We start from the raw sequence: 25,799 nt of genomic DNA, 5'->3' as shown, positions 1-25,799 counted from the left end.
GGGACAGGGGGTGCACGTGCCTTAAGCACCCTGCAACACCCCAGGTAGGAAAGGCTCTGAAAAACAAAAGACCAAGGCCCCCTAAAAATGAGGGTGTGCCAGGCAATGAAGGAACGAGAGACCTACCAATGGCCTAAGGAACCTACGCAACACAATACAGTATTGGATATAACCTAGGTATAAAATACAAATCCTGAGTGCATGCTGATATAAATAAATGCCTGAGGGGCCGGGGATTTAGCTCAGTGGTTCCGTCAACTGCCTTGCAAGCACAAGGTCCCGAGTTCAATCCTTGTTACCAAAAAAAAAAAAAAAATGCCTGAATGATAAATGGTGGAGAGGGGTCAAATCTCCCTGCAGAGGAACTGTATACAATACCAAGTCATACACAACAGTAGTCCCCTCCTTCCCTAAGTCACGCAGCAGCAGTGACTTCCTACCAGAGCACACCATGCAAAAGGCATAGTGCAGAACCCGGGCAGGTAGTGCCTCACCCATCACAGTCAGCCTCAGCCATGATGACCGTGTTGACTGTGTGTGCCTTACCCACGTCAGATCCTCAGAAAATTGGCCCCATGTTGGGCACCAATTACCTGAAACCCCCACAGTTCGGTTCCAGTACCCTGTCCAGTATACGATGCAGGCCTGAGAAATAAAACTAAGAGACAGAACTGGAACACAGAAAGCAGGCGTCAGGACAACCAATGCTGGTGCAACCGACAAAGGCCCTGGCCAGTCCCAGGCTCTGACTTATTGGCAATCAACTGGGGTAAAGGCGAGCTGTGTGCAGTTTCTGTGCAAATTAATGTAAACAAGGCTCATAAAGGACAAGACAATGCGTTCTCAAATTAGGAACAGAATAGACAAAATCTATGGTTGTAATTAGAACACTGTCCTAGTCAGAAGGTTTTAGTTGTGGGAACAGAATTTGGGTGCGAGTTACTCTGACCTCAGCTCGTAGCCTTCAGCTGGACTCACTGCTATAAACAAGCCAGTCGTGGGGTTAGCTCCTCACAGCCTGCTTTGGCCTCAATCATACTACAGTCCTCTGCACATCAGACAAATCCCAAGTAACTCTGATGCGAAAGCCAGAAAAAGACATTCTGGGAAACTGCAGACCAGCATCTCTTAGGAATACGGATTCAAAACCCTAGGCAAAACATTAAGAATGAAGTCCTGAGTATGCTAACAGGTTTGCACACCACGACCAAGTGAGAGTTAGCCCAGCAATGCACAGTTGGTTTGAAATGAGAAAGTCAATCAGTGACATCTCACATCAAGTAAAAACTCACAGAATCATCTCACTCCATGTAGAAAATGCATGTGACAAAACCTAACGGGCTTTCTGGAGAAACACACTCAGCAAACTAGGAATATAACTGAATTCTCTCCAATTGGCGGGGGCAACCAGAAGCCACAGCACACACAGTTAATGGGGAAAGATGGTGGGCGCCCTAAGATCAGGGACAAGGAGAGGAGACCCACTCACACCCCAGCGGCGGCCCAGCCAGGCACAGGCGAAAAGAGGACACAGAAAATCCCAACTGCTGGGCCAATGGACAATGTCTCAGGACACAAACTTAATATAAGAATAGGCTGTATTTCTGTACACTAGTAACGAGCAACCCAAACATGAAACTGAGGAAACAATTCCCCTTACAACACCACTGAAATAAATAAAACACTGGGAAATGAATTTAACACAGTGTGAAACTTATACTCAAAACTACCAAACACGGTTGAAAGAAATGAAAGACAATCTAAACCAACCGAAGGACAGCCTGTGTTCATGTACTAAAGACTTGATGGTGTTGGGATGACAATATCCTAAAACTGACCTATTCCCACCAACATCACATCCTCTAGGGCTAGGACGGGGCTCAGTGCTTGCCTACCATGTGTGAGGCCCTGGATTCCCAGCAATAATAAAAAAGGAAAAAAGGGCCGGGGATCTAGCTCAGCGGTTCCAGTGCCTGCCTCACAAGCACAAGGTCCCGAGTTTGATCCCCGGTACCAAAAAAGAAGGAAAAAAATCTCACCTGCTCCTTTTACAGAGCCAGGAAGGTGATCCTAACATTGATCTGGACATGCAAGAGACCAGATGAGTCAAGACAATCTTGAAGAAGAAAAGTTGAGGACTCATATGTCCCAATTTCCAATGTGTGACCTTGTACTAGATACTGGGACAGACTTCCTCAGAGCTGCCTGGTTATGAGAGACAGTGACAGTCTGAAATTACACAACTCAGAGAGTCCAAGAAGGGGTGACAGGTGTCACTTGGCGACCTGAAGTGGATCCTGGGCCAGAAAACAGGCATTAAGTAAACACTAAGGAAATGTGAATTAAGCTTGGACTTCAGTCATATCCCAGGCAAATCAAACCACAGTGACACACAACCTGTACTCAGCAGCAGGGCTCTTACTCATCAGAGCCCACAGACCCAGCAGTTAACCCCTGGACCCACACAAGAGCACAGAGCCAGGACGGAAAGCAGTGGGTGCTTCAAGTCAGCCCTGGTGGGGTGAAGACGCACAGTAGTGTGGATGGTAAATACACACTTGGTGGGACCAGCGAGCTTGCAGCTGTAGAGAAAGGCAGACATATCCACACAGAGCTTGGATGGGAATGTCCCCACGTGGGGACCAAGGAGTTGCCTTTCTGCGGGAGTGACACCGCACCTGGGATGCCCACTGTGATGTTCCACGCATACAGAGACAAACTCTGGTGATGGACAGAAGCAGCAGGCAGGATGGCACATCTCCAGTACAGGAATATCAAGGGGGCCTTGAGAAAGTTTGGGGTGAGATGCAACTGTTTCGTGTCCTACTGCAAAGGGTTTTCCGCAATCTGATGTGTATGCAGACTCACAGCACTGCATGCCTGCCCTCAGCAGTCCATTTGCTACCATAAACAACCCAGCCACACACCAGCAGGTTTTGAGGTCTCTCAGGAGAGCACTCTGTGGCCCAAGACCACCAAGGTGTGTGTTTCTTCGGCAAAGCAGAGTACAGCTCAGCAAACCAGCTCTTAGGGTAGCACGCCCTGGCTCAAGACGACCGGAAGGAGGTAAGCTCCCAACTTCACTGGGCCTCCTGCAGAACAGAAGCCAGGTAGGAGAAAGTACCAAAGAGCCAGACACCCAGCAACAGCTGGCTCTCACATGCACCGGACTCCCAACCTGGCCCACTGTCCTGTCTTTGTCTGGGCACAATAGCCTGTCCCACCTGCACCCGCATCCTGGCCCTAATGGGTCCAGCCTGGTTTCTGCGAGTGCTCTGGGGCCAAGTGTGCAAAGCCTGCTGTCATCTATTCCCAGTTTATCTGACCAAGAAAAGCCACTTACCTGGAAAAGGATAAAGATGAGAAACAGCTCGTAGACCACACTAACGCAAAGCCAAAATCGCCAGTAAGCTACAAGGACAAGAAACAGGAACATCAGGGTTGCAGCCTGGTCTCCAACCTCTGCCCAGCCCCACGGCTGCTGGACATGGCATCTGTCAGGCCTTCATGTGCCTGGGCAGAGCCTCTATAGAACAAGGTCACACTCAGGTTGAGCACACAGTCTCTGAAATGTAGAATGTGTTCTCTTTATTTTCTTCTTTTCCAGTCCTTAAATCTTTGAATTCTTCTGCTCCTCATCTTATCGCTGTGGCACAGAAGGCCCATTAACTGTCAGGCAGAAGCAGCGATGGCAAATGTCCCTGTCCTGCATCTACCAGCACTGCTTCTAGCATGCAGGATTAGGTCTGAAGCAGGCTTTTGGTGGATACTGTTATCATGCTAAGAAAATCTTTTGACATAATCCCAGCACTCTGAGGCTGAAGCAGGAGGACTGAAAGTTATGGCCCAGCTTAGGTCAGTCAGCACAATCCTGTCTCAAAACTAAATACAAAAATGTGCTTCAATATGAAGGCCCCGAGGCCACAAAAACAAACAAACAAACAAACAAACAAACAGCTTTTCAATCCAATATGCTTTTTATCATGAATAGGTATGAACTTTTATTTTTCTGTCTCTAAGACAACTGAGTTCTTAAAATACATTAGTGCAATGACCATTCCACATGAAGACACCCTAAACTGCTTGTGCAGGTGCCGAAAGCAGCACCAGGGGGCTGTGCTACTTGACACGCAGTGGCCACAGTGGCTGCCCAGAAGCTGACTAACCATGCAGCAAGCTCCTGGGAATGTGCAAACATGGCTCTGCAGCATAAGACGAACAGCCGAGGCTTCCAAACTCCACACCAGGAGTGTGGGGAGACACTAGCTGGCTCAGGGGCTGTGGTGCAGCCTACCGGGGGCTCTTCCAGGAGTGCCCAGTGCTGCGAGGCCACACAGCCCTGCAGGTGCCTCATGCTGCCAGGTCTGAGGTGACCTCGGGCTGACCATGTCTCTTCAGCCATGCACTTCGTCTTTCCTATATCCCCTCCCAGGGAGGGTCCCACCTCAGAAGTCGGGCTCAGAAGTTGGTTCTAGTCCTGAATTCTCACCAATCTTTAGGTCCACCTCTACATTCGCCTTCTATGTGTCCCTCATCACTCCACGAACAACTGCTGGCATTGGTGCCCCTGACTCCAGGCCCACACCGAGTAGAGTACTTCAAACAAAATCTGAGAGGGAGCCCAGTGCAGGGCCGCACACCTGGAATCTCAGCACTCTGGGAGGCTGAGGTAGGAGGATAGCAAGTCTGAGCCCAGCCTGATATGAGACACTGTCTCAAAATTAACAAGGGGAAGGGCTGGGATGTAGCTCACAGCAAAGGCCCTGGGTTCAATCCTCAGCACCATAAAACAAAAATACCGAGTGGAAGGAGAATAGGGGCAGCCTCAGCAGAACTGGGGACAGTTGACTACTCTTCCTTTGGGCGGGAGCTGCAGATGAAAGTAAGAACCAGGGCTGGGCTGGGGTGTAGCTAGGGGTAGAATGCTTGCCTAGCACCATGAGTCCCTGGGCTTGATCCCTCAGCACTGTCACAGCAAAAACAAAACTACCAGGGAGGGAGGGAGGCCTTCTCCAATGAACTGCAGCCAATTACAAGTTTCCAAATAAAGAGTTCCCCAGACAGGCCAGCTGGAACCTCCTTTCTGTGTCTCCACGGAGGTCCAGTTGCTCACGGCCACAGCATGGCAGCCTGGCCAGGCTGCTCCTATGCCTCGAGCTGAGGGGCGGACAGCACAGCCCTGTGGGGACCACTCTGTGGAGCTGGGAACCCCCCGACACGCCTACCCGGAGTGGCCTCTCTCATGCCCTCCACATGTGTCTGACGGGAAGACAGGGATGAGGGGATTCCAAGCCTACGTTAAAAGATGTGCGGTGCCTCCAGGACAGGCTTCCATAAGCATAAGGCAGAGACTGCCAAAGAACATGAGTTTATAAAGCCAACTATGTTGACCAAAGAGAGGCTGAGCAGCACCCAGAAGAAAAGCTCAGAAACAAGCACTCTCCCAACATGAGGGAGGAGACAGAGAACCAACACGGGAAGCCAGAGCAACACTTATGCAGCTGAAAGCTTCCAGAAGCGTCTATGTTTGTCAGACAGAAGGACCACATTACTAGGCACCTGAGAAGCTAGGGTCCCCACTCACGCGATGCATTCTTATCAGAGCCTGATGGGCCTCAAGGCAGAGGGCAGGCACTGGCTATGCTTCAGCTGCTCATCGAGTCAGCCTGCAGGGACTTGGCATGTGGGCCCTGTGTGGCTCAAGCACCTCACTTGTCCCTGGTTCTGGTCCGCAAGCCTGACTGAGCAGACCCTGCCTGGTTACTCCAGACCCAGTACAGCAGCTCCCACCATGTCCACAGGGCCGAGCAAGGATGGCTGCGGAGGGCAGCCTGCTAGGCAAAGGCACCCCGGGACCCTGGGCAGATGTGCCCATCTACAGGGCTGGCAGGCTCAGCCTTTAACTCTGTGCTTCTCCTGGAATGTTTTCTTAGATTAATAATCGGCTAATCACACAGAGACTACATGCAGACATTCATAGCCTAATTTATCCCAATAACTAAAAACCAGCTGGGTGTGGTGGCACATGCCTGGGGTCACAGCTACTCTGGAGGCTGAGGCAGAAGATCACTTGTGCCCAGGAGTTTGAGGCAGCCTGGGCAATGTGCTAAGACCCCCGTCTCAAAAAATAAAGACAAACAATAAAAAGCTACATACAGTATGATTCCAGTGTTTGAAGCTATGCATATATATATATATATATATATATATATATATATATATAAACATATCAGAATTTAGTTTTTTGTGTGTTTTCCACAACTGAAATCTCTATTGAGACAGAAAATAAAAGTGTTTCTAATTCTTCTGCAGTGACCCTGGAGGGAATCCAACCAATACCACAGTGGCTGAGCTGGGCATCCAGGCAACTGGAGCCTGGGGCCAGCGCAGGGCAGAGAGAGGCCTATGGCCCTTCAGCTCTCAGATCCTCAGGGTGCCCCAGGGTTTGTCAGAGCTCGGGGTGGAGGCTGGAGGCTGGCAGGGAGCAGCAACCCCAGGCCCCAGCCCCCCCTCGGCCCTGGAGCACCCTGTCTGCAGGAAGGGGGCAGGACACCCACAGGGCAGCAGGGAGCAGGCTGGGTTCTGAAGGAACCTGCTGTGTCAAGAGGAGCTGGGAGGGGCAACAGGACACTCACACCCAGGCGCTCAGGACAGAAGGCCACAGGGCACACACGGAGAGAGAAATGGCGAGTTACCTGGATGAGGTCTGGAAAATGGCCCATCTTTGGCTTGTGTGACTCCAAAACATAAGAAAACCAAAATACTGGCCACAATACCTCTGCAAACAAAGAACAAACAGCCCTCAGTGTGTGCAAGTGTCTCCCAGGCAGAGGTGGGAGGTGGTAGGGACCCTGGGGACCCCTGCTTCGGGCAGCCCTGGCAGCTGGGGCAGGGCAGGAAGCTGGCCACATAGCACCTACTTCTGGAACCAGCATTTCCCTCTCTCCAGCTCCACCATCTGAGGTGGCAACACACTCAAGTGCCCTTGTGTTAGGGGCTGCTTGTTGTTTACAGTGTCTGTGTTGCCCAGTTAATAAACACTGAAAGCCTTAAGCTTCTACACCACAATCATGACAATCCCTGGAGCCCTGTAAGATTAGGGCTGCTGACTGCTCCCAGCAGGATCTCTAGGAACTTTCTGTCCTACTGGGGCCATCTCCTCCAACACCAAGGAGGCCCCTATGTCACATGGAAGGCTAAGGCCACACTCCACTGTACTCAGGTGCTCAGGAGGAGCAGGGCCATGTGGATGGAGGGGCAGAGCTCCTGGCACAGGAGGAGGAGACCGCCAGCTCCCCCTCTACCCCCGGAGCTCACTCCACACAGGGTTTTGGGGCCAAGCAGCACAGAGGGCTGCCCGTCCATCCTCTGCAGCCAGACCAGGCTCTGTTCATTCAGGACCAGGGCAGTTCTTGGCCCAGGTTTTTTTGTTCTGTTTTTGGTGTTTTCATGATACTGAGGGTGGAACCCGGGGCTTTTGCACTAAGCTGCATCTCCTTTCCTACTTTTGAGACACAGTCTAAGTTGCCCAGGCTGGGATTGGACTCATGATCCTCCTGTCATCCTCCCAGAGTGCTGGGATTATGTGCTCAGCCTTGGGCCAGTTTTAAGGGTCCCAACTCCGCTGGGCATTTGTGGCCCCAGTAGCACCATGTGAATTTCTGGACCAGGCTCCACAAGCCCCAGGTCCCACACTACTGTTGCCAGGACAGGAGCAGAGCCCTGGCGTTTGGCTCAGGCCAGGCACACGCCTGTCACTGTAGCCTCAGGCAGGGTGGGAGGTGAGGATGGCACCAGCCAGGGCTACCGCAGGGAGCTGGACTCAGGCCTGGCATACCTGCCTGAGGCCCTGACAGGAGCCTGTGTCCCACCTGCCTGGGGCCATCCCAGTCCTCGGCCACACTCAGCTGTGTCACGTAGGGTCTCTGCGGCTATACATCCCTGTGCCTGTGATGACTTTTTATGGCCAATTTATAAGAACTTAATACTAGGTAAGATCTGTGCATTTCTTTTTTTTTATTTTTTGGTACCAGGGATCAAACTCAGGACCTTGCACGAGGCAGGCGGCAGCACCAGTAAGCTAAATCCCTGGCCTTGTGCATTTCACTTAAGAACTTAGTACCAGGGTGCAGTTGGGTGAAGGAGTAACTTAAAAGGAGAACTAATATGCTTTTGAAATACAGTCCATGCTTCATATCTCCTTAGCTTTCCCCAATGTCCTTTTTGGCCCCAGCGTCCCGTCCAGGACCCCGAGACATTCAGTCCTCAGCCTCTGCAGCGCCTGTCGGCAGGGACAGAGCTTTGGACTCTGCTGTCTCTGAGGACCTGGGCGGCTGTGCTGCAGGATCTCCACTGTCCACTTTGTCTGCTGCTTTCTTCATGATTACACAGGGTGGTGGGGCTTAGGGAGGAAACCCCAGGGGCAGCGCAGCCTCTCATCAAGTCACTCCGGGTCCCCACTGTCCCCAGGGCTGTGACTGTTGATGCTGACCGTGAGCACCTGGCTGAGTGTCTCCCTGGTCTCCACAGCAGCCCCCGCCTTGCTCGCTGGAAGGGGTTGGTGTAGTGTGCACAGTCACGTGTGTGGGGACCTAGACTCCTGCTCCCCAGGGTGCAGTGTCTATGGAGGTCACCTGGAATTTCACACGGGAGATCTGTCCTTTCTCCTCAAACAATGAACTTATTTAATCACTAATATCAGCATGGACTTGTGGATATTTATTTTATACTTGGCTATGTCCCAACACTACTGATTTTGTTGCTCCCAACTGTTCCAGCTTTGACCACGGGGGCTCTTTTGTTTGGCTCTTGTACTGCTTTGTCATGACCCATCATTGTGGGGCTTTATGTTACCAGAGAAAGGGCCAGGCTCATTTTAGTTACTTCCTGCCCCAGCCCCAGAATCTGCCACTTCTCCAAGGTGCCCTGGCCCTTTACTGGAGAACATCAGAGGCCAAGATCTGGGTGCTGGATGTGCTCACTGCCACCGAGCTGTGGTTGGCTGCAAGCCCTCAGGTCACAGAGAACAACACACCTGTCTGCACTGCACTAATGGGTGCCTTTGCTATACAAGCATCCTAAGTGTTTGTGGGGGTAGGTTTCAGGATGCCCTGAAGATACCAAAATCCTAGGACACTCAAGACTCTTATATGAAACAGCACAGTATTTGCATGTAGCCTAGGAAATCTTCCCCTGTACTTTCAATAATCTCTAGATTACTTATAATTCCTGACACAATGTAGCTGCTATATAAATAGTTGCTACAATGTATTATTCTGGGATAGAAAGTCTGTCCTTGTTTAGAATTAATGCATTTTCCCCCTACATATTTCCAAAATTGGTTGAATCCAAAGATTTAGAACCCACACATACAGAAAGCCGAAATACTACACGTATTTCTCCTTATATCAATCTATATTTTCACTAAGCTACACCTGAGCTCTTACTGATGTCTCCAATGTTATCACCAACCACACAGGTGATGGCCTATAGCCCCACAAATTTCCAGCACCCACCACACAACCATATGCACAGCAATGGAGACTGTCACCCACACCTGGTGGGCCCAGCACCACCGGCCAGCACGCAGCTCTGTGCAGCTTCCTTGCCTGGCCTTACAGATCCAGCCATCCCCAGAGCCATGCATCCCCTCCCAGGGCTTCAGCAAAGCCTCAGTGCATGTGGAAGAGACATTCCCTCCACAGTCTGTCTGCTTTCTGGGGTCCCCAGCAGCCTCAACTGGTTTTCAGTCCACACGCAGAGGGTTCACTGTGTCATTCTATGGTTTGACAAACACATCATGGCACATCTCCACCACTGCAGGAGCAGACCGAGCAGCCTTGCTGCCATAAAAATGCCCCAAGCTCTGTGGGCTCCTCTCTCCCTTCTCCTGAAGCTACTGTCCTTCCCACCATCTGCCTTTCCTCCTGCAGAACGCAGGAGCCATAGTACAAAGAGTGAGAGGTCTTCCTACTGCTGAACAGAACACTCAGACTATAGCTTCCATGGCACTCACTGCAGGAGGGTATCTTGGTCGCATCTGCTTTTTGGTGATTACATACAAGCTGCCATGAACACTCACATGTGGTCTTTATGTGGACATTAGTTTCACTCCAACTGGAGAAACACCCAGGGAGGAGCCTGATGCTAGATCCGACGGTAAAAGGACACATGGAGTGCAGGACACAAGCTGCCTCCCACCGTGGCCAGATTACTTCTCCCTTTGAGCAATGAGCCTGAGCTGCTGTTTCCCATCCCTGCCAGTGTGTGTGCTGTTTAAATTCAGCCCTTCCAACAAAGGTATAGTGGCACAGTATCTTGTGGTTTTTAATTTGCAATTCCCTAATGTATCTTCTCCTTGGTGGGGGATCTGTCTAGGTCTTCTGCCAGTTTTTATTTTCTTAATTTAAATAATTTCTTTTTTGGGAACAGGGTTTTGCTATGTTGCCCAGATTATCTCAAAACTGGGCTCAGGTGAATCTTCCTGCATCAGCCTCCAGAACAGCTGGATCTACAGGCACTTATTACCACAACCAGCTTGTCCAGTTTTTTTTTTTTTTTTTTGGTACCGGGGATCGAACTTGGGTCCTTGCACTTGTGAGGCAGGCGGCAGAACCACTGAGCTAAATCCCCGGCCCCCTTGTCCAGTTTTTAATTGGGTTGTTTCTTTTCTTATTAGTCTGGTTTAAGTGTTCTTTGCATATTTTGAATATAAGTCCTTTATCAGATATGCGTTTACCAATAATTTGCAAACTACCTGCAGCTTGTCTTTCCACTCACAGTGTTTTTACAAAGCATCAATTTTAATTTTAATGAAGTCCAATTCACCAACTTCTTTTCTGTGCTAGTGCCCCTGGTGGCACACCTCAACAGTCACCAGCAAGCCCAGGGCCGTCTCACTGTGCTCTCCTTGAGAGGATGTATAATTGTGGATCTAGGCCAATTTATAATCCATCTTGGAAAGCTCTGTGAATGCAGATGGAGTAGGGCTTGGCGTGTGGACATTCACCTGTGGGAGACTGTCCTCCCTGCTACGTAGCCTAGCCCGTCAGTCACAGACCAGTGGCTGCTCCTGGGGGGTCTGCTCTGTGTCATGACCCCGTCTGGGGATCACTGAGGCTCCTAGTGTCGGTCCTACACTGCTCCTGTCCAGCGCTATCATCACAGCGTATATTCAACTTTTTGTTGTTTTCTGAGACAGGGTTTGGCTGTATAGTTCAGACAGGCCTTGAACTCACCATGGTGCCCAGACTGGCCTCAAACTCACAGCAATCCTCCTGCCTCAGCCCTTCAAGTGCTGGGATTACAAGTGTGCACTATCACGTCTGGCCGTGTATTTGACTTTATACATATTACAGATACGCAAAAAACAATCGCTACTTTATTCACATTTACATCTGTGTAACTCATGTGCTTAATATGATTACAATGTTTACAGAGGTCTAGTTTACTAAATTTGCAAATGCAATAGAAAATTAATTAAATATGAGGGTGAGAAAGCCTGTCATCTCCCCCAGGTCACACAGATAAATGAAGGCTGAATGTGCAAGTCCACCCAGAGACACGACACATGGCACATGGCCATTGTTCTGCAGGGAAAGTGCAGACATAGGAGGACACAAAACAGTCCTACTGTACAAAACATGACACACAGTGAGGCCTATGCTGCTGGGGCCGATGGTAAGGTTTGCAGCACGGGTCTGGGCCAGATGGTGAAGAAAATACTCCGTGCCACCACTCTGTGGTGGGCACATAGGTGTGCACATTTGTCAGAACACATGAACCATACCTTTAGGCTATATAGCAAGTCCAAGGCCAGTTGGGTACATGATGAAACTGTCTTAAAAATCCAGGAAAAAACCCATCACAAACCAAGTACCAAACCAGTACATCCACAAAAGGAACAATGATATAGATGCATAAATTAAAAAGTTTAATGAAAACAAATCTGTTTCCCAAATTTTTAACTTTAAAAATATACATGTTAAGCCAGGTGTGGTGGCAGCTCTCAGGAGGCTGAGGTTGGAGGAACGCTGGGAATTTGAGGCCAGACTGGACTACATAGCAAGAGCTTGTCTCAAAAAACCAAAAAAATCTATCTATCTATCTATACATACGTATGCATAAATTTTAAAAATTCTTGGAGCCAGAGATGGTGGCACACTGTAATCTCAGCACTCTGGGAAACTGAGGCAGAAGGACCACAAGTTCAAGCCCACCAAGAATCCAGGCCAAATGCAATCAAATGAAAAAGCTTCTGCACAGCAAACAACCAACAGGGTACAGAGACAGCCTACAGAACAGGAAAATATTTTTGCCATCTATTCCATAGGCAGAGGACTAATGCCAAGAATATATATAAAGAGGGCCAGGGATTAAGGGGCTAGGGATTTAGCTCAGTGGTTCCACCACCTGCCTCGAAAGTGCAAGGTCCCAAGTTCGATCCCTGTACCAAAAAAAAAAAAAAAGAATACATAAAGAAATCAAAAAAATTATACTCCCCAAAATAAAAGGCCCAGTCAAAATATGGGCAACTGAGACGAATAAACACTTCTCACCCCATGCTCACAAATGGGCTACAAATACATGAAAAAATGCCCAGAAGAGAAATGCAAATTAAAACTATACTGAGATACCAACTTATCCCAGAAAGAATGACCAACATCAAAAAATCTAATAGCAACAAATTCTGGAGAGGATGTGGGAAAAAAGAACTCTTCTGCATTGTTGGTGGGAAAGTAAACTGGTACAACCACTCTGGAAATCAGTGTGGAAACTCCTCAAAAAACTAAAAATAGAAATTCCATTTGGCTTAGCTATCCCCTTCCTAGGTATCTTCCCAAAAGAGTTAAAATCATATGACAGGAATACATGCATACCCATGTTTATAGCAGCACAATTTATTTTTTTATTTTTTTGGTACTAGGGATTGAACTCTAGACCTTGCACTTCCGAGGCAGGCAGCGGAACCACTGAGCTAAATCCCCCACCCTAGCAGCACAATTTATATAATAGGTAGATCTTGGAAACAGGGTATATGTCCATCAACAGATGAATGGAGAAGGAAATTGTAGTATTTGTACAGCATGGGGATCAAACCCATCAAGTACTATGCTTACATAAAGAAAGATAAAACCTGAAGCATTTGTAGGTAAATGGACTCAACCTGAGAACATAATGTTAAGTGAAATAAGTCAGACACACAAGCTCAAGTATCACAGTTTCTCCTATATAAGAAACACACAAAAAATACAAATATACAAATAAAGAGTAAAATAGAAGAGATAAACAGGAAGTAGAAGTTCAAATACTTCCCCAAATTACCTGTTTCAAGAACATTTTAAAATGTATATGCTAATTTGTTTCATTTATACTACTAATTTATCTTGGATCATTGAAAAGAAACTTACATTATCATCTGCTTCTTTTTTTTGGTACCGGGGATCGAACTTGGGTCCTTGCACTTGCACAACAGGCGGTGAACCACTGAGCTAAATCCCCGTCCTGTTTGTTTCTATTTTTAAGAATTATTTTGGGGGCCGGGGATTTAGCTCAGTGGTTTTGTTGCCTGCCTCACAAGCACAAGGACCCAAGTTCGATCCCTGGTACAAAAAAAGAAACAAAAAGAAAGATAAAAAAGGACTATGCAATGGCCCTTAGTTCAATCTCCCCAGTATTGGGGGAAAAAATCTTGGGCACACCTCAGTGGTAGAGCACTTTCTTGGTATGCGTGAGGCCCTGGGTCTGATCCCCAGCATGACAAAAGTAAGTTTTCTTTATGTGAAACCTCTGGGTGCCCTGAGCACCTGGGCAGGAGATACCTGGCTGCCACAGGCTTCCAGTGAAGCCTGTGGGTCCAGAGCAAGTGGTGAGAATGGAGCCAGGACAGACGCACCCAGTGTGACTTCTCTGGAAGAGGTAGCAGTGCTGGGGATGGTGCAGTGTGACCTGGGGTGACCAGAGTCTCCCAAGAGGAACCAAAAGCAGGTCCCAGGGCCCAGCCTTAGAATTACGGCAGCAGGGACAGGTCCTTCATGCTCTTGAAGAGGAATGGGGGGAGCAGTGAGTATGATAAACAGATGTCCAGTGTCCCCAAAATACAGACTTCGGAGGTGAAAAGTGCCCAAGAGCCCTGGGGAGGGTAGACACAGGGGCCACAGTAGCTGCAGGGTCTGAGGCCCTGGCCCTCCAGCTCTAGTCTTCCCAGTGTTGAATGCAGGGCCTGGGGTAGGGTTTGGCTCTGTGACTCATCTGGCAGGGATCTGGTGGCACCCTTAGAGGCTTTCCCAGAACAACACCCTGATCATAGACTGATCTTCAGGGGAGGGGTAACTTCTTCCTGTGACAATTTTTGCCCAGTGATATTGGAACTGCACATCTCTGACCAATGTCACTTGCCTCATGGAAACCGTTTTTTCTGTTGTTATTGTTGTTAATTTTGGTGCAAGAGATTGAACCTAGGGCTTAAGCTACATCCCTTGCCCCTGGAAAACTCCTCTTGAGGTGTAGCCAAGTCCTTTCTCTTAGGACTCTTCTTCCCACTATGCTCACCAGATGCCACAGATGTTTCCATGTCCAAGGCCAAGAGATGAATTCACAGGAAGACTCATCTCTCCACAGCCCTTCTGGGCAGATGTAGGCTCCTGCTGACAGTCTCCCTGCCTGCACACCATTGCCCAGTGGCCCCAAGTGGTCCCTTAACAGGCAACAGTGCAGCAAAGCCAGATCCGGGGCTGAGGCGACATAGACTCCTCACCCACTCCTGGCTGCTTACAACTCAGGGCCGACCTGACAAAGAAAGATGGCCAGGTGGGCCTGCAGATGGGGTCCAGCACAGGGTGGCTGGACACAGCAGATGGGATGGGCCTGTGAGCAAGCTGGTACCTAAGATGCAGGAAAAACAGGAAGAGCCAGTGAAGCTGACTGGCAGCTGGGAGGAAAATCCAGAAAGCACAGCCCAGGAACAGGTGCCTGCCAGGCCAGGAAAAGAGAGGGCAGAGGGGCTGGGGAAGTGGCTGCTCTCCTATAGTCTGACAGCAATTCTGCACCAGAAGCCCTGGTTTACCAAGGATGTAAGCTCTGTTAGGTCCATTATGGGTGGACAGACAGGCCGAGCACCTAATGTTACCACACTCATGGTGAGCTGCAGTGTGGTTACAGCTGCCCTCACAGATCACTGATCCCTAGTGGGGTGTGCCAACCACACCCATATGTCCGTATCGCACCCACTGAGGATACCACCTAATCTTCATGACAGACACTAAGGCTGCAGCTGTTCTAAAGCAAAGTGCTGGCTCAGAGCTGTTACGACCACATCCCACAAGCCTGGAGGCCACTAACCAAGGCTGTCTCATGGCCCTTGCCTTGATGGGCCTTGGGCACCTTGCTCCACCTCTGTTCCCATCAGACCAGCAGGGCGTGGTCCCTGACAGCAGAAAGCACCAAGGCCGAGGACCAGAGGAGCAACAGGAGTGATCGGTCTGATGTTCAGAAAACTCAGAACTAAAATGAACTCTAGAGTCAGCTGTGGTACATACTAGAGAACAGCCTCAGGGACCATGCAGTCCAGGCAAGGACCATCCTTGTGACTGGCCTGGTGTGGAAAATCCTGGGAAGTGAAGTCACAGGTGGCCACTGGATGACCACCTGGTGTCTTGGAGTGGTTTAAATACTTAAAAAGTGCTACCATCAAAGCCACTCTAGAATAGTGCCAGCTCAGGGGACCACCCAGGAGATGCTATAGCACATTCCCGTCTCTGCAGTGCAAACTGTGGCCAGGTCCTAGTGACCATTCCTGGGCAGGGAGCACCATGCGGCTCCAAGGGTAGCTATGACAGTTGATGCCTCAGACACACAGCAGGAGGTGAGGAGCCCTGGCAGCCTGAGGACAACAAGGACACCCCACCCTCCATGCCAGGCAGCCATTACCTCTTGGTGTTATAGGCTGTGTCTTGCGGTGTTTCTTCCAGGAGAGTCACATAGCCCAGTGCACAGGTGAGGATGAACAGCACAGTTAAGGTGTGGGCTCGCCTGCAATCCAAAAACATACAGGCAGGGTCAGAGGACAAACCATGTTCCAGAAATCATGGAAAGAAATACACAGAGAAACAGAATTCAGGTAAAATATAAAAGTTTTACTTGCAAGCAGACGGGACCACCAGAAACTGGTCTGGTCAGTGTCCACCCTGATGCTTTGTTCTGCTTCCTCTTTTATACCTTTGTTAGTCATTATCTCATCCCTAGTGGTCTTTGTTAAGTAAATAAAGTTCCAATTCCTGTTTACTGGTTAGATACAGGTGGTTTCTGTTACTGATTACAGTCCTAAACACATGACAGTTAAGGCACATATACCACAAGTTTGCCCAAGCATTGCAACTTTGTTCTTCAGAGTTAGGATGTTACCTATAGTAGAGCTACAGACCAAAGGAGCTATATAACCTTCACTTTAAACAACAAAAGTAATGGGGTAAGGCAAGCTTTTATTTTATTTTATTTTTTATTTTTTGGTACTGGGGATTGAACTCGGGTCCTTGCGCTTGCGCAGCAGGCGGCAAAACCACTGAGCTAAATACCCGGCCAAGGCAAGCTTTTAAAGGGATACACTACCTATTCTGCTTCTACAACTACTTTAATTTTCAACCTATTAAGCTGTCTCAAACTTTTTCCCTATCAACCACATGACCAAGTTCTCACATGGCATGCACCAAATCACCCTGTACAGGACAGGGTCCTGGCTGGACACTAAAGAGTCCTGTATATCTTCACTACACAGTAATCACGGCATGGACAGATGTCAGCTTCAGTTACAATTAAGGCTTGTCTTTTTTTTTGGTACCAGGGATTGAACTCAGGTCCTTGTGCTTTCAAGGCAGGCGGTGGAACCACTGAGCTAAATCCCCAGCCCCTAAAGCTTGTCTGAAAAGGGACTTCAGTGCTTTGTTTTTTGTTTGTTTCACTACTACTTTCCAGTAACAGCGATCTTATAGCCTTTCTAGTGGTCGGCCAGCCAGGGCAGCTCTGATCATCCGTTGAGCCTCTTAGGGAGCACAATTTTTCTTTTAGACAAGGTCTCACTATGCAGCTCAGGCTGGCCTCAAACTCACATCGATCCTCTTGCCTCAGCCTCCCAAGTGCTGGGATTACAGGAGTGTGCCACCATGCTCAGCGGGACCCCAATATTTGCATTCTCTAAAAACACAAAGATTGAGCTCGATGTGGTGGTACAGGCCTGTAATCCTGGCACCCAGGAGGTTGAGGCATGAGGATACTGAGGTCAAGGCTAGTTTGGGTTACATAGTAAAGTTCAAGGCCACCCTGAGGTACTTAAGCTCTTCTCCAATAAAATCCCACGAAGATCATCTAAAATCTGGGAAAGGTGGTACACATCCGTAATCTCAACACTCTGGGAGGCTAAAGAAGAAGGATTGCAAGTTCAAGCCCAGCCTGGGCAATTTAATTTGGGGGGGGGTGTGCCAGGGATCAAACTTGGGACCTTGGGCTTGCGAGGCAGGCGGCAGAACCACTGAGCTAAATCCCTGGCCCTGGCTTGGGCAATTTAGTAACTTAGTAGGACCCTGTTTCAAAATAAAAAATACAAAGGGCTGGGGATATAGCTCAATGCAAAGGCCTTGGGTTCAAGGTATCGCAAAACCAACCAACCAACCAACAAACGAACAAAACAACACCTAGAAAATAAGTAACTTTTTGCCCTTTGAGGTAAATGTTCGCCCTGTCACTCAAGAAGTCACTGAGTACCTGGCCCCTTTGGCCCTGGGGAAGCAGAAGCAGGAATAAGGAGGACCCAACTCTGTCCTTTCCATAGCAATAGGAGGAGAGTGGGTCAGAACACCAGCATATCAGACTTACAGAAGGACAGACTTCAAAACTGCAGAATTAACTTCTGCTGAAAAGTAAACCCATCTCATTGTTCCTTGCCTGCACACAGCATATGTGCATCTACACACACGGAAATAACTGAGTGACTCCTGAGGCGGACACCCCTGCCCCACTAGGTGCCAGATGTGCACAATGGCAGCTCTTTCCACCTTGCCTGTTTGCCCTGGTCCTGCAGTACACAGGTCTGGGTCCCATGATTAGGCACAGAACTAGTCACTCTATAGGGGGTAGGGCATGAGGACTGGGTCCCTTCCAGGAGTGGAAAATATCCAGTTGTCTCTCTTTAGAGATGGCCACACTCACCATGCTGAGTGGTAGGAAGGCAGGCGTGCTAAGACCAATGAGGAGAGCATGAAGGCATTGCCAAGAGTCAGGCCTGCCCATGGCCTGCCACAGGTTCCCAGGCTGTGACACTGCCCTCCTGGCCCAACAGCCAGCGAGACCAAAAAGACATCAATTGACCAGTCATGCTTCCCAGATGTGGGCAAAGCTGGGAAAGCCCTAACCCGCAGGGGCTGAGAAAGGCATCTTTTGGAAGCTGGGGTACCTAAGATCTCCCAGGTACCCTTGAGGCTGCAGGGCCAAATAAGATACTGATGCATCAGAGTCCCAGGTCATGGAGAAGGTTCACTAGAGCACCAAGTTCTAAGATACAAGATAAAAATTCTCAAAGTGTCCAGACCTCACTCCGGTGGGAGCTGGTTGGGGAGTGTGGGCACCCATAGTGCTTCATCATCAGGAGCAATGTTCCCATATGTCTCTCCAAGGTGATGGTCTGAAAAGCTCTTCAGACAAGTTTTAAAGGTATGGGAGACTGAGCTTCATAGAGTGCCTGTGAGTGGCCCTAACACTCCCAGGGCTTCTCTGCTGGACAGCCACATGAACACTACAAACGGCACAGGAGGCAGCACCCTTGCCACCTCTGACCCAAACTGCAGGTCCTGTGGCTAACAAGTAGTTACCAAAACTAAAAACCTGCCCAGGGATGTAGCTTAGTGGCACAGCACCTGCCTGGCAAGCGCCAGGTCCTGACTTTGATTCCTGGTGTAATCATGGTGGTGCAGAGGATGGAAAGATTACAGCAGTTGGGAGATGAGACTTGTCTGAACACCAAAGGCCCACAGGGGCCATCTCTATGGAGAGCGGGACATTACCAGGGTAGCAGCTCTTATTTAGCATCTCAGCGTAAGAGGAAAAGCAGGAAATAAGCAGTTTGTGCAAGGAACTATCTCAAGGATAGGCAGCTTGTGGAGGAAAAGGGAAGGACACCAGTCAGACACAACATAATTCACTAACCTAAACTTAGCTAACCACTCACTGCTCAGAGAGCCTGAGTGCTTTTGCCCTGCAGGTTAACCATTCAGTCCTTGGCCAAGTACCCCACACTAAAGATAAAAATTTCTTCTGTTAATTTTGGAACTTAGACATTTCTACAAACATACATTTTTTTGAGATTCATTGGAGGAGGTGGTGCTTGAGACAAGGTCTTACTACTAAATAGTCCAAGCTGGTCTTAAACTTGCTATGTTGGGCTGGGGATTTAGCTCAGTGATTACAGCACCTGCCTTGCAAGCGCAAGGTCCCGAGTTCGATCCCTAGTACCCCCCCCCCCCCCCCCCGCAAAAAAACCAAACTTGCTATGTAGCCCAAATCTGGCCTCAAACTCAAAATCCTCCTTCCTCACCCTCCCAAGTGTTGGGATATCAGGTCATCAGTGGCCCATAAATTCATCTTTATTTCATGTTAACTTTTTGTAACATTCATTATTAAGGTCCTATAAAACACAGGCTGAGGATGTAGCTCAGTATAGAGCACTTATATAGCATGCAAGAGACCTTGGGTTTGATCCCCAGCATCATAAAATGAAAAATCTCTAAAACACAAAATAAGAGCTTTTAAAATCCTAGCACGGGGTGGGGATTTAGCTCAGTGGTTCTGCTGCCTGGCCTGCAAGCACAAGGACCCAAGTTCTATCCCCGGTACCAAAAAAAAATTCCTAGCACAGCAAGACTGTGATGGAGTACTGAGAAGGAGCTTGGCAGCATGGCTCTGCAGGGAGCATAAGTCATTTTTACTAGGCAAGCTACTGGTCACCTCTATGAGGAATCATAAAGCTCTGCCTCCCCAAGATGCAGTAAGAACTTGCCCCATGCTCCTCTGCAATAAGCTTGGGGGGAGGGGAAACCACCTGCCCAGGAGATGCACAAAGGTGGTACATGACACTAGGCAGGCTGTATCCTCCTGGTAAGTCTTCTGACCTCCAGCCTTTCCATGGGTAAGCTCTGCTACTTCCAGGGATCTGTGCCTTCAGCACCCCTGTGAGCAGACCCCAGAGGGCTGCCAGTCTGTGCTTTCAGAGACCAGTACAGGCTTTCTTAAAGCTGGGAGAAGAGTGTGCTCTGACTTCTGCTGCTTCTCATTTTTCCTTCAGCCAGCACTTTCTGGGCTTTCTCAAGTTCAGAGCTATGCCAGAGTCTAAGTGCTCATTCAATTCTTTGCTGTGCCCCCTAAATGCTAATAGCACCCAGTAAGGGTCCCCAAAATATGTGCTGGATGGGTGGCTCAATAAACAAATAACGAATGTGAAACATGAAAAGTGAGCCCAACCACTTCCTCCAGGACTCTGCATGCCCAGGGGTTCTAGGAGATATTATAGGAGGACAGTCTTGTCTGAGGGGCACGGCAGGACATGGGATGATGACAAGGCCCTGAAGGTTAGAGAATCCACACGGCACCAACTCTGTGGCCACACCCCAGTGCCTTCTTTCCTTCTCTATGGCTCCATAGCCACCAGCATATTTCCCAAAGCAGGGCTGGCTGACCATAGCCCAGGGTTGGTGTGTTGACAAATGTGGCCCCACGCCCCCCCACCAGTCTTCCCACCACTTGACCTTATCTCTCCAGAGTTTCACCTGCCACTCCCACTTGCAAGCCAGAGATACAAGTCAGATTAAGACAGGGCCCCTCAGAGATCTGGCACCTTTCCCTGAAAAGCACAATCCCTCCCCTACCATCTCCCCGTGCCCGCCCCATGATTAGACTTGCTCTCTGACAAGACCACAGGTCAGTTCTCTTAGAGCTGTTTTCCCTTTCCTGGAGTATAGTCTATCTCTGGATTTTCCTGGGCCCCTATCCCTAGAGCCCACCCTGAGCCTCCAGTGCAGCTCAGCTGAATGGGAAATGAACTTTCTGCGATAAAGAAGGGTCAAGCCTTTTCCCTCTTCAACCATGCTTTCTGGTCTATGGGTTTTGTCTTTCTCACAATTGAGGAAAGGTGAAGGGTTAGCCCAAGGTCACAGAACGCATACCTGGGACCTGTCAGTCAGTCCCAGATGAACATCCGCTGACATCTCACCAAAGGTAGAAGGTGCAGCCTGACCTCAAGGCTTGCCTGGAGCCAAGTTGTGCAGCAGGGGCGGGAAGGGGGATGGGAAGGACAGACGGGACTGAACAGAGCAGTAGGGCTTTCGCTTCGCAACGCCGAGCAAACCCTGACACCCAGCGAGACGCCACGCTCACGGGGCCAGTTCACGCCACTGCACGGGGGAAGCAGAGCGATTACAGGGGCCGCTCAGGAGTGCTGGTCCGCAGAGTAGAAATTCAAGGGGCACGAACGTCGGATGAGAAGGCCAGGAAAGCCTCCTGAGCTCATTCTGGAACCGAGCCCTTCCAAAGCGCGGGGAAATGCATTCGACCGACCCCGAGGGGCCTCCATTTGGCCTGCTCACCGCCGAGACCCGGGCCTCCAGACCTGTCCCAGTCTCCAGACCTCCCCGGGCCCGCTCACCCCTCGCCTGGGGCAGGGCGCCCCCTCCCGTCTCCGGCCCTCACCAGAAGAAAGTGTTGGTGCCGTCGTCGTAGACTTCGGACTCGGTGCTGCGGCGGCCCTCGGGTCGCGGAGACCCGGACCGCAAACCCCCAGCAGCTCTGCGCTCGGCCCTCCGCATGGCGGCCCGCCCGCACAGACTGGCAGGCGGCTCGCGGGGCAGGGGTCGCGGCGCAGCCTCGCGGGGTCTCCGCAGAGAGGGGCGGGACTGCGGGGCATTGTGGGACTGGTAGTGCTCGTCTGAGCCGCGTGGGACGCTGGGTGCCGGGCGCAGGGCCTGCCGGGAAGGACGCCGTCTGGTTGCTAGGTGACTGCCGTCCGTATGCTTCCGGCGTCTCCCCGGCGCAAAACTTTCTGCCTTTGGTCGGCTCCCACTGTTAACACGGTCGGGAAGCCGCAATAAAATAAAATAACATAAATTAAAAGGACTAGCCTGAGTAACCTTGAAAGACAACCTCGCAGCTCCTCAAAAGGTTAAAAAGTGTTACCACGTAGTCCCGGCCGCCGGAGAGACACGAACACCGTTCTCGGAGCTTGGTGTCCGCTGTTCGTGGCTGCGATCCCGAGATACTGTGATAGGAGCCCATTGCCTGTGAAAGGGTGGTCATACACACAGAAGTGGTGTGTCCAGCGGGTTAATACTACTGCTGATAGGAAGTGCAGAGGATGGGAACGTGCAGGAAAGGGGCCGTTGCAAAAGACCTCGAATCACACGGCCCATTGATAGGAAGCATCCGTGCAAAAGAGCGTCAGCAGCAGCTGCGCTGCGGAAAGGTATCGGTCCTTTGAGTGATGAAAGAGGTTCAAATCTGTGGCTACAAGTGTCAACCTGAAAAAGAAACCGGTCTCCTTTAAGAGAAGGGGAGCGGGGACTCGCCTGTCACCTGCTTGCCAGGCCACTGCTTCAGTGATAATGGAAATTAAAATTTAGGGATTAAGCAAGAATTTACAGGGGAAAATAGTTTTAATTGGAAAGTAAGAAGGGCCGAGAATATAGCTCAGTGGTGCAGCGCCTGCCTGAGGTTGATTCCAGGTAGCAAAAAAAAAAAAAAAAAAAAGCAAAGTAAGAGAAAATGAAGGGGGTACAGCACACCTCTGACAAAGATCAAGCCCCCTAACAAAGGAAAGTAAAAGAAAATAGGGAAGGGGATTCAGTTTGAGGAACAGAAGGGGACAGAGGTTGGAAAAGGGCCAGCCTTACAGGGTGCTGTAAAAGACTAGGGTTGATCATGATCTCATTCTTGGTTTCCTAACTCCATAAAAATCTCTGGCTTGGGGGGGGCAGTTCTGTTCCCATGAGACGGCTGTTTCCTCTTGAGGAGTATCAGGACTGTGAGGCTCTGCTGGAATCCAATGTGACTCCAGGTTATGGGCAATGGAGACTTCTGAGTGTAGCTGAATGTCCCTGTAAATCTTTACATTGTGCAATCCCGGCATCTGGGAGGTTGGGTCAGAAGGGTCTGAGTTGAAGACCAGCCTGGGCTACACAGTGAGTTCAGAATGATATCCTATCTCAAAAAAACAAAACACAGAACATATTTTTAAAAAAATTTGCGCCCTCAATCTTGAAGAGGGATGAGATAGGTTATGCAAATTTAGGGCTAATCAAGTTTGCCAATTTTTAGACTCCAAATGATTGACATGTCTATATGCAGAGCTGAGAATGGATTGGACCCAAAGCTTTACAAAATGAAGGTCAATTTTTGTTCTGCTTTTAGTTATTTATTTGGCATCTGTAGGCCCAACTGAAGAGTCACTGTTTCTTAGAAAAAACTGCTTTTAAGTTCCTGGACTTTCGATGAGCGGTAGGATAAGGGGCCAGGCACTCGTTGGTCCTTTGACCCTGTTGTGGTCTGTCAGTCTGCACCAAGCAGAGGTGAGTCTGAGTAGGTGTGGTGGGGCAGGATTGTAAGCCCAGCACTTGGGAGGCTGAGGCAGAGGGATTGAAAGCTGGAAGCAGCCTAGACTATGTAAAAAAATGTCTGAAAAAAATGGGGGCACGAGAGGAGTTGCAGAAGCCAGTTGGGGCGGTGAAGGGGGATCAGACATAGCAAGGCCGTTCAGCTTTAGGGATCTGATGATGCAAATGGAGACCATGGAAGAGACTGGGGCCTTTGCACTGATTTTTTTTTTTCATTGCTAGAGATCAAACCTAGGACTCTGTGCGCACTAGGCAAGTATCTACCTTAAACTACAGCCCAGGCTGCCTAAGAAAATTCAGTCCTCTCCCAAGAAGCTAAACATACAAGAGGTGTCTGGAAAGAATTCCCAGGAAGATAGGACTCAGAAGAAAAAGACATGAAGATCAAGGATGATTCTTACTCAGCAGAGGTCAATGAGTACCAAAAAGATGATAAAAATGTTCACCAGTTAATATGAAGAAAGGCACTCATCTCTCACATGCCTTCTAGAACAAAAACTTAAAAATGCGACTAGCAAAGGAGTCATAACCCAGGATACACTTGCCATAGTGACAAAGAAATTGAGACAAAGGGCTAACTTTAAAGACACAGAAGAAATCAGGCAAACAAGTTTGAAACCAAGCACTAATCTCAGGAACTGGCTGCAGGGGCTGACTTGCTCACTGTATACAGTACCCGAAAACCTCATCTCAAAAGGGGTTCTGCCTTCGACCAGACCAGCGCAGCTTGCAGGTGTCCCGCAAGGGGGAGGGGTTCCGAGTAACGCCCCCACCTCATTTTGGTGAGGGTATGGTACTGGCAGCTTTCTTGAGCCTACCTGTGAAAGTACTCAAACCCACTGAAATATACTCTGAGCACATGAAAGTGGCTGCAGGCCCGTGAATGCCCTTCAGACTCTGGAATCCTGACCGAGGTGTCGCTCGCCTCTGGCCTGGCTACCGCACCGTGACGGCGGAGCGCAGAGCTGCAAGCCGCGGCGGCCGGGGAGCAGCCCAGAGACCTGACGCAGGCGCACTGCAGGGGTCGTGGTCTGGGCCCCCCTGGCTGTGAGCCCTGGACTGGGCGCATCCAGGCGAAAGCCCACGTGTTACATCTAGACCGAGCCCTGACTCTGTGCTGATGAATTTCCAGCGTCCTGCAAACGCTGTTGAGATCTTCACTACTCCTTGGGTTCCATTTTTGTATCGTTAGAGCAGAAGAAACGGGCACAGAAATGTCGGCGACTCAGCCCAGCTCCTTCCCGCCACCGCCTGCCCAGGTACTCTGCAGGGGCGACCCCCGTGTGCCCTCCAGGCCCTGCCTTGGAGCGAGTGGCCCGGGCCCACGCAGGACGCGGAAGGCCTCTAAGACCGGCGGCTGTGAGGGGAGAAGGCCTTGGGGCCCCTGGGAAGGAGACTGGAACAGGCAAGGCGGAAAGGAAGCGGCCAGTTCCGGCTGGGGACAGCGGGCGTGGCCTCGGTCCCATTCCTGGTGATAAAGAGTGGAATAGTGGCGGAAATTCCATCTAAAAATAGTTTCGAGGACAGGAGAGAGAGCACGGTGACTCCATCCCAGTGTGGACCTAGGCCGGAGCAGAGAGGCACACGTGTCCCTGCTGGGAGACCCCAGCCCCAGGCACCTGCTTGAGGGTGCTCTGCCTGCTGAGGGGTCTCCCTGCAGGGCCTGGGGCTGGGGAATTCTCAGGACAGCCAGAAGGAGGACAGAAAGTAGGTTCCTGGGGCACCCACCCGACTCACCTGGAGATGCTGCCTCTGGCAGGCCGCCTGTCCCTGGCCACCAGGGTTGGCTAGATTCCTCCCAAGGGAGGATAGGGCGAAGATCCCAAGGGCAAAGGTGAGGGCAGGGAGTGCCACTGCTGCCTTCGAGTTTCCTGGCACCTTTGGATCCAGAAGTGGGCGTGGTCAGCTGCCTTGCTGCCTTGGACGAGGAGGAAGGAGAAGGTATAGGGTCCACAAGGAAAGAGCAGGAGCCCCATGTCCCCTGACCAAGGTCCCCCCCCCCCCCCAGGGCAGGGCAGCTGGGCTCGCCGCGGGTACCATCGCTTCCTCCCAGCCAGGATCCAGACAAGAGGCCCAAGCCTCAGGTTGAGCCTGGGGAAAACAAGGTTTAAATACTGTAATACAATAATAAAGTAAGTCAACAATAATGCTTATAAA

The 25,799-nt window shown here is 50.1% G+C and overlaps 1 protein-coding gene across 5 annotated transcripts in view; it reads right to left on the bottom strand.

Annotated features, from left to right (window-relative positions):
* Positions 1 to 25,580, bottom strand: part of Ptdss2 (phosphatidylserine synthase 2) — a 30,106-nt gene extending 4,526 nt beyond the window's left edge. For 2 of the 5 annotated variants that reach the window (XM_087211186.1, XM_087211185.1), the window contains exons 1-5: positions 22,210 to 22,476; positions 21,683 to 22,095; positions 15,928 to 16,029; positions 6,696 to 6,778; positions 3,344 to 3,411 (exon numbers count right to left, since the gene is read on the bottom strand). In XM_087211186.1, coding sequence (XP_087067312.1) covers positions 3,344 to 3,411; positions 6,696 to 6,778; positions 15,928 to 16,029; positions 21,683 to 22,095; positions 22,210 to 22,329 — 786 coding nt within the window. In that variant the 5' untranslated portion in view covers positions 22,330 to 22,476. Of the gene's footprint in view, positions 1 to 3,343; positions 3,412 to 6,695; positions 6,779 to 15,927; positions 16,030 to 21,682; positions 22,096 to 22,209; positions 22,477 to 25,379 lie in introns of those variants that run through there. The other 3 variants (XM_004851725.4, XM_087211187.1, XM_004851727.4) reach the window with 3 other exon arrangements.
* Positions 25,581 to 25,799: the final 219 nt, after the last annotated feature.

The sequence above is a fragment of the Heterocephalus glaber genome, unplaced genomic scaffold (genome assembly GCF_053883595.1).
Source record: "Heterocephalus glaber isolate CG9 unplaced genomic scaffold, H.glaber_assembly_v1.0 deba00001428, whole genome shotgun sequence".
Classification (NCBI taxonomy): Eukaryota; Metazoa; Chordata; class Mammalia; order Rodentia; family Bathyergidae; genus Heterocephalus; species Heterocephalus glaber.
This window is presented reverse-complemented; position numbering and strand designations above follow the sequence as displayed.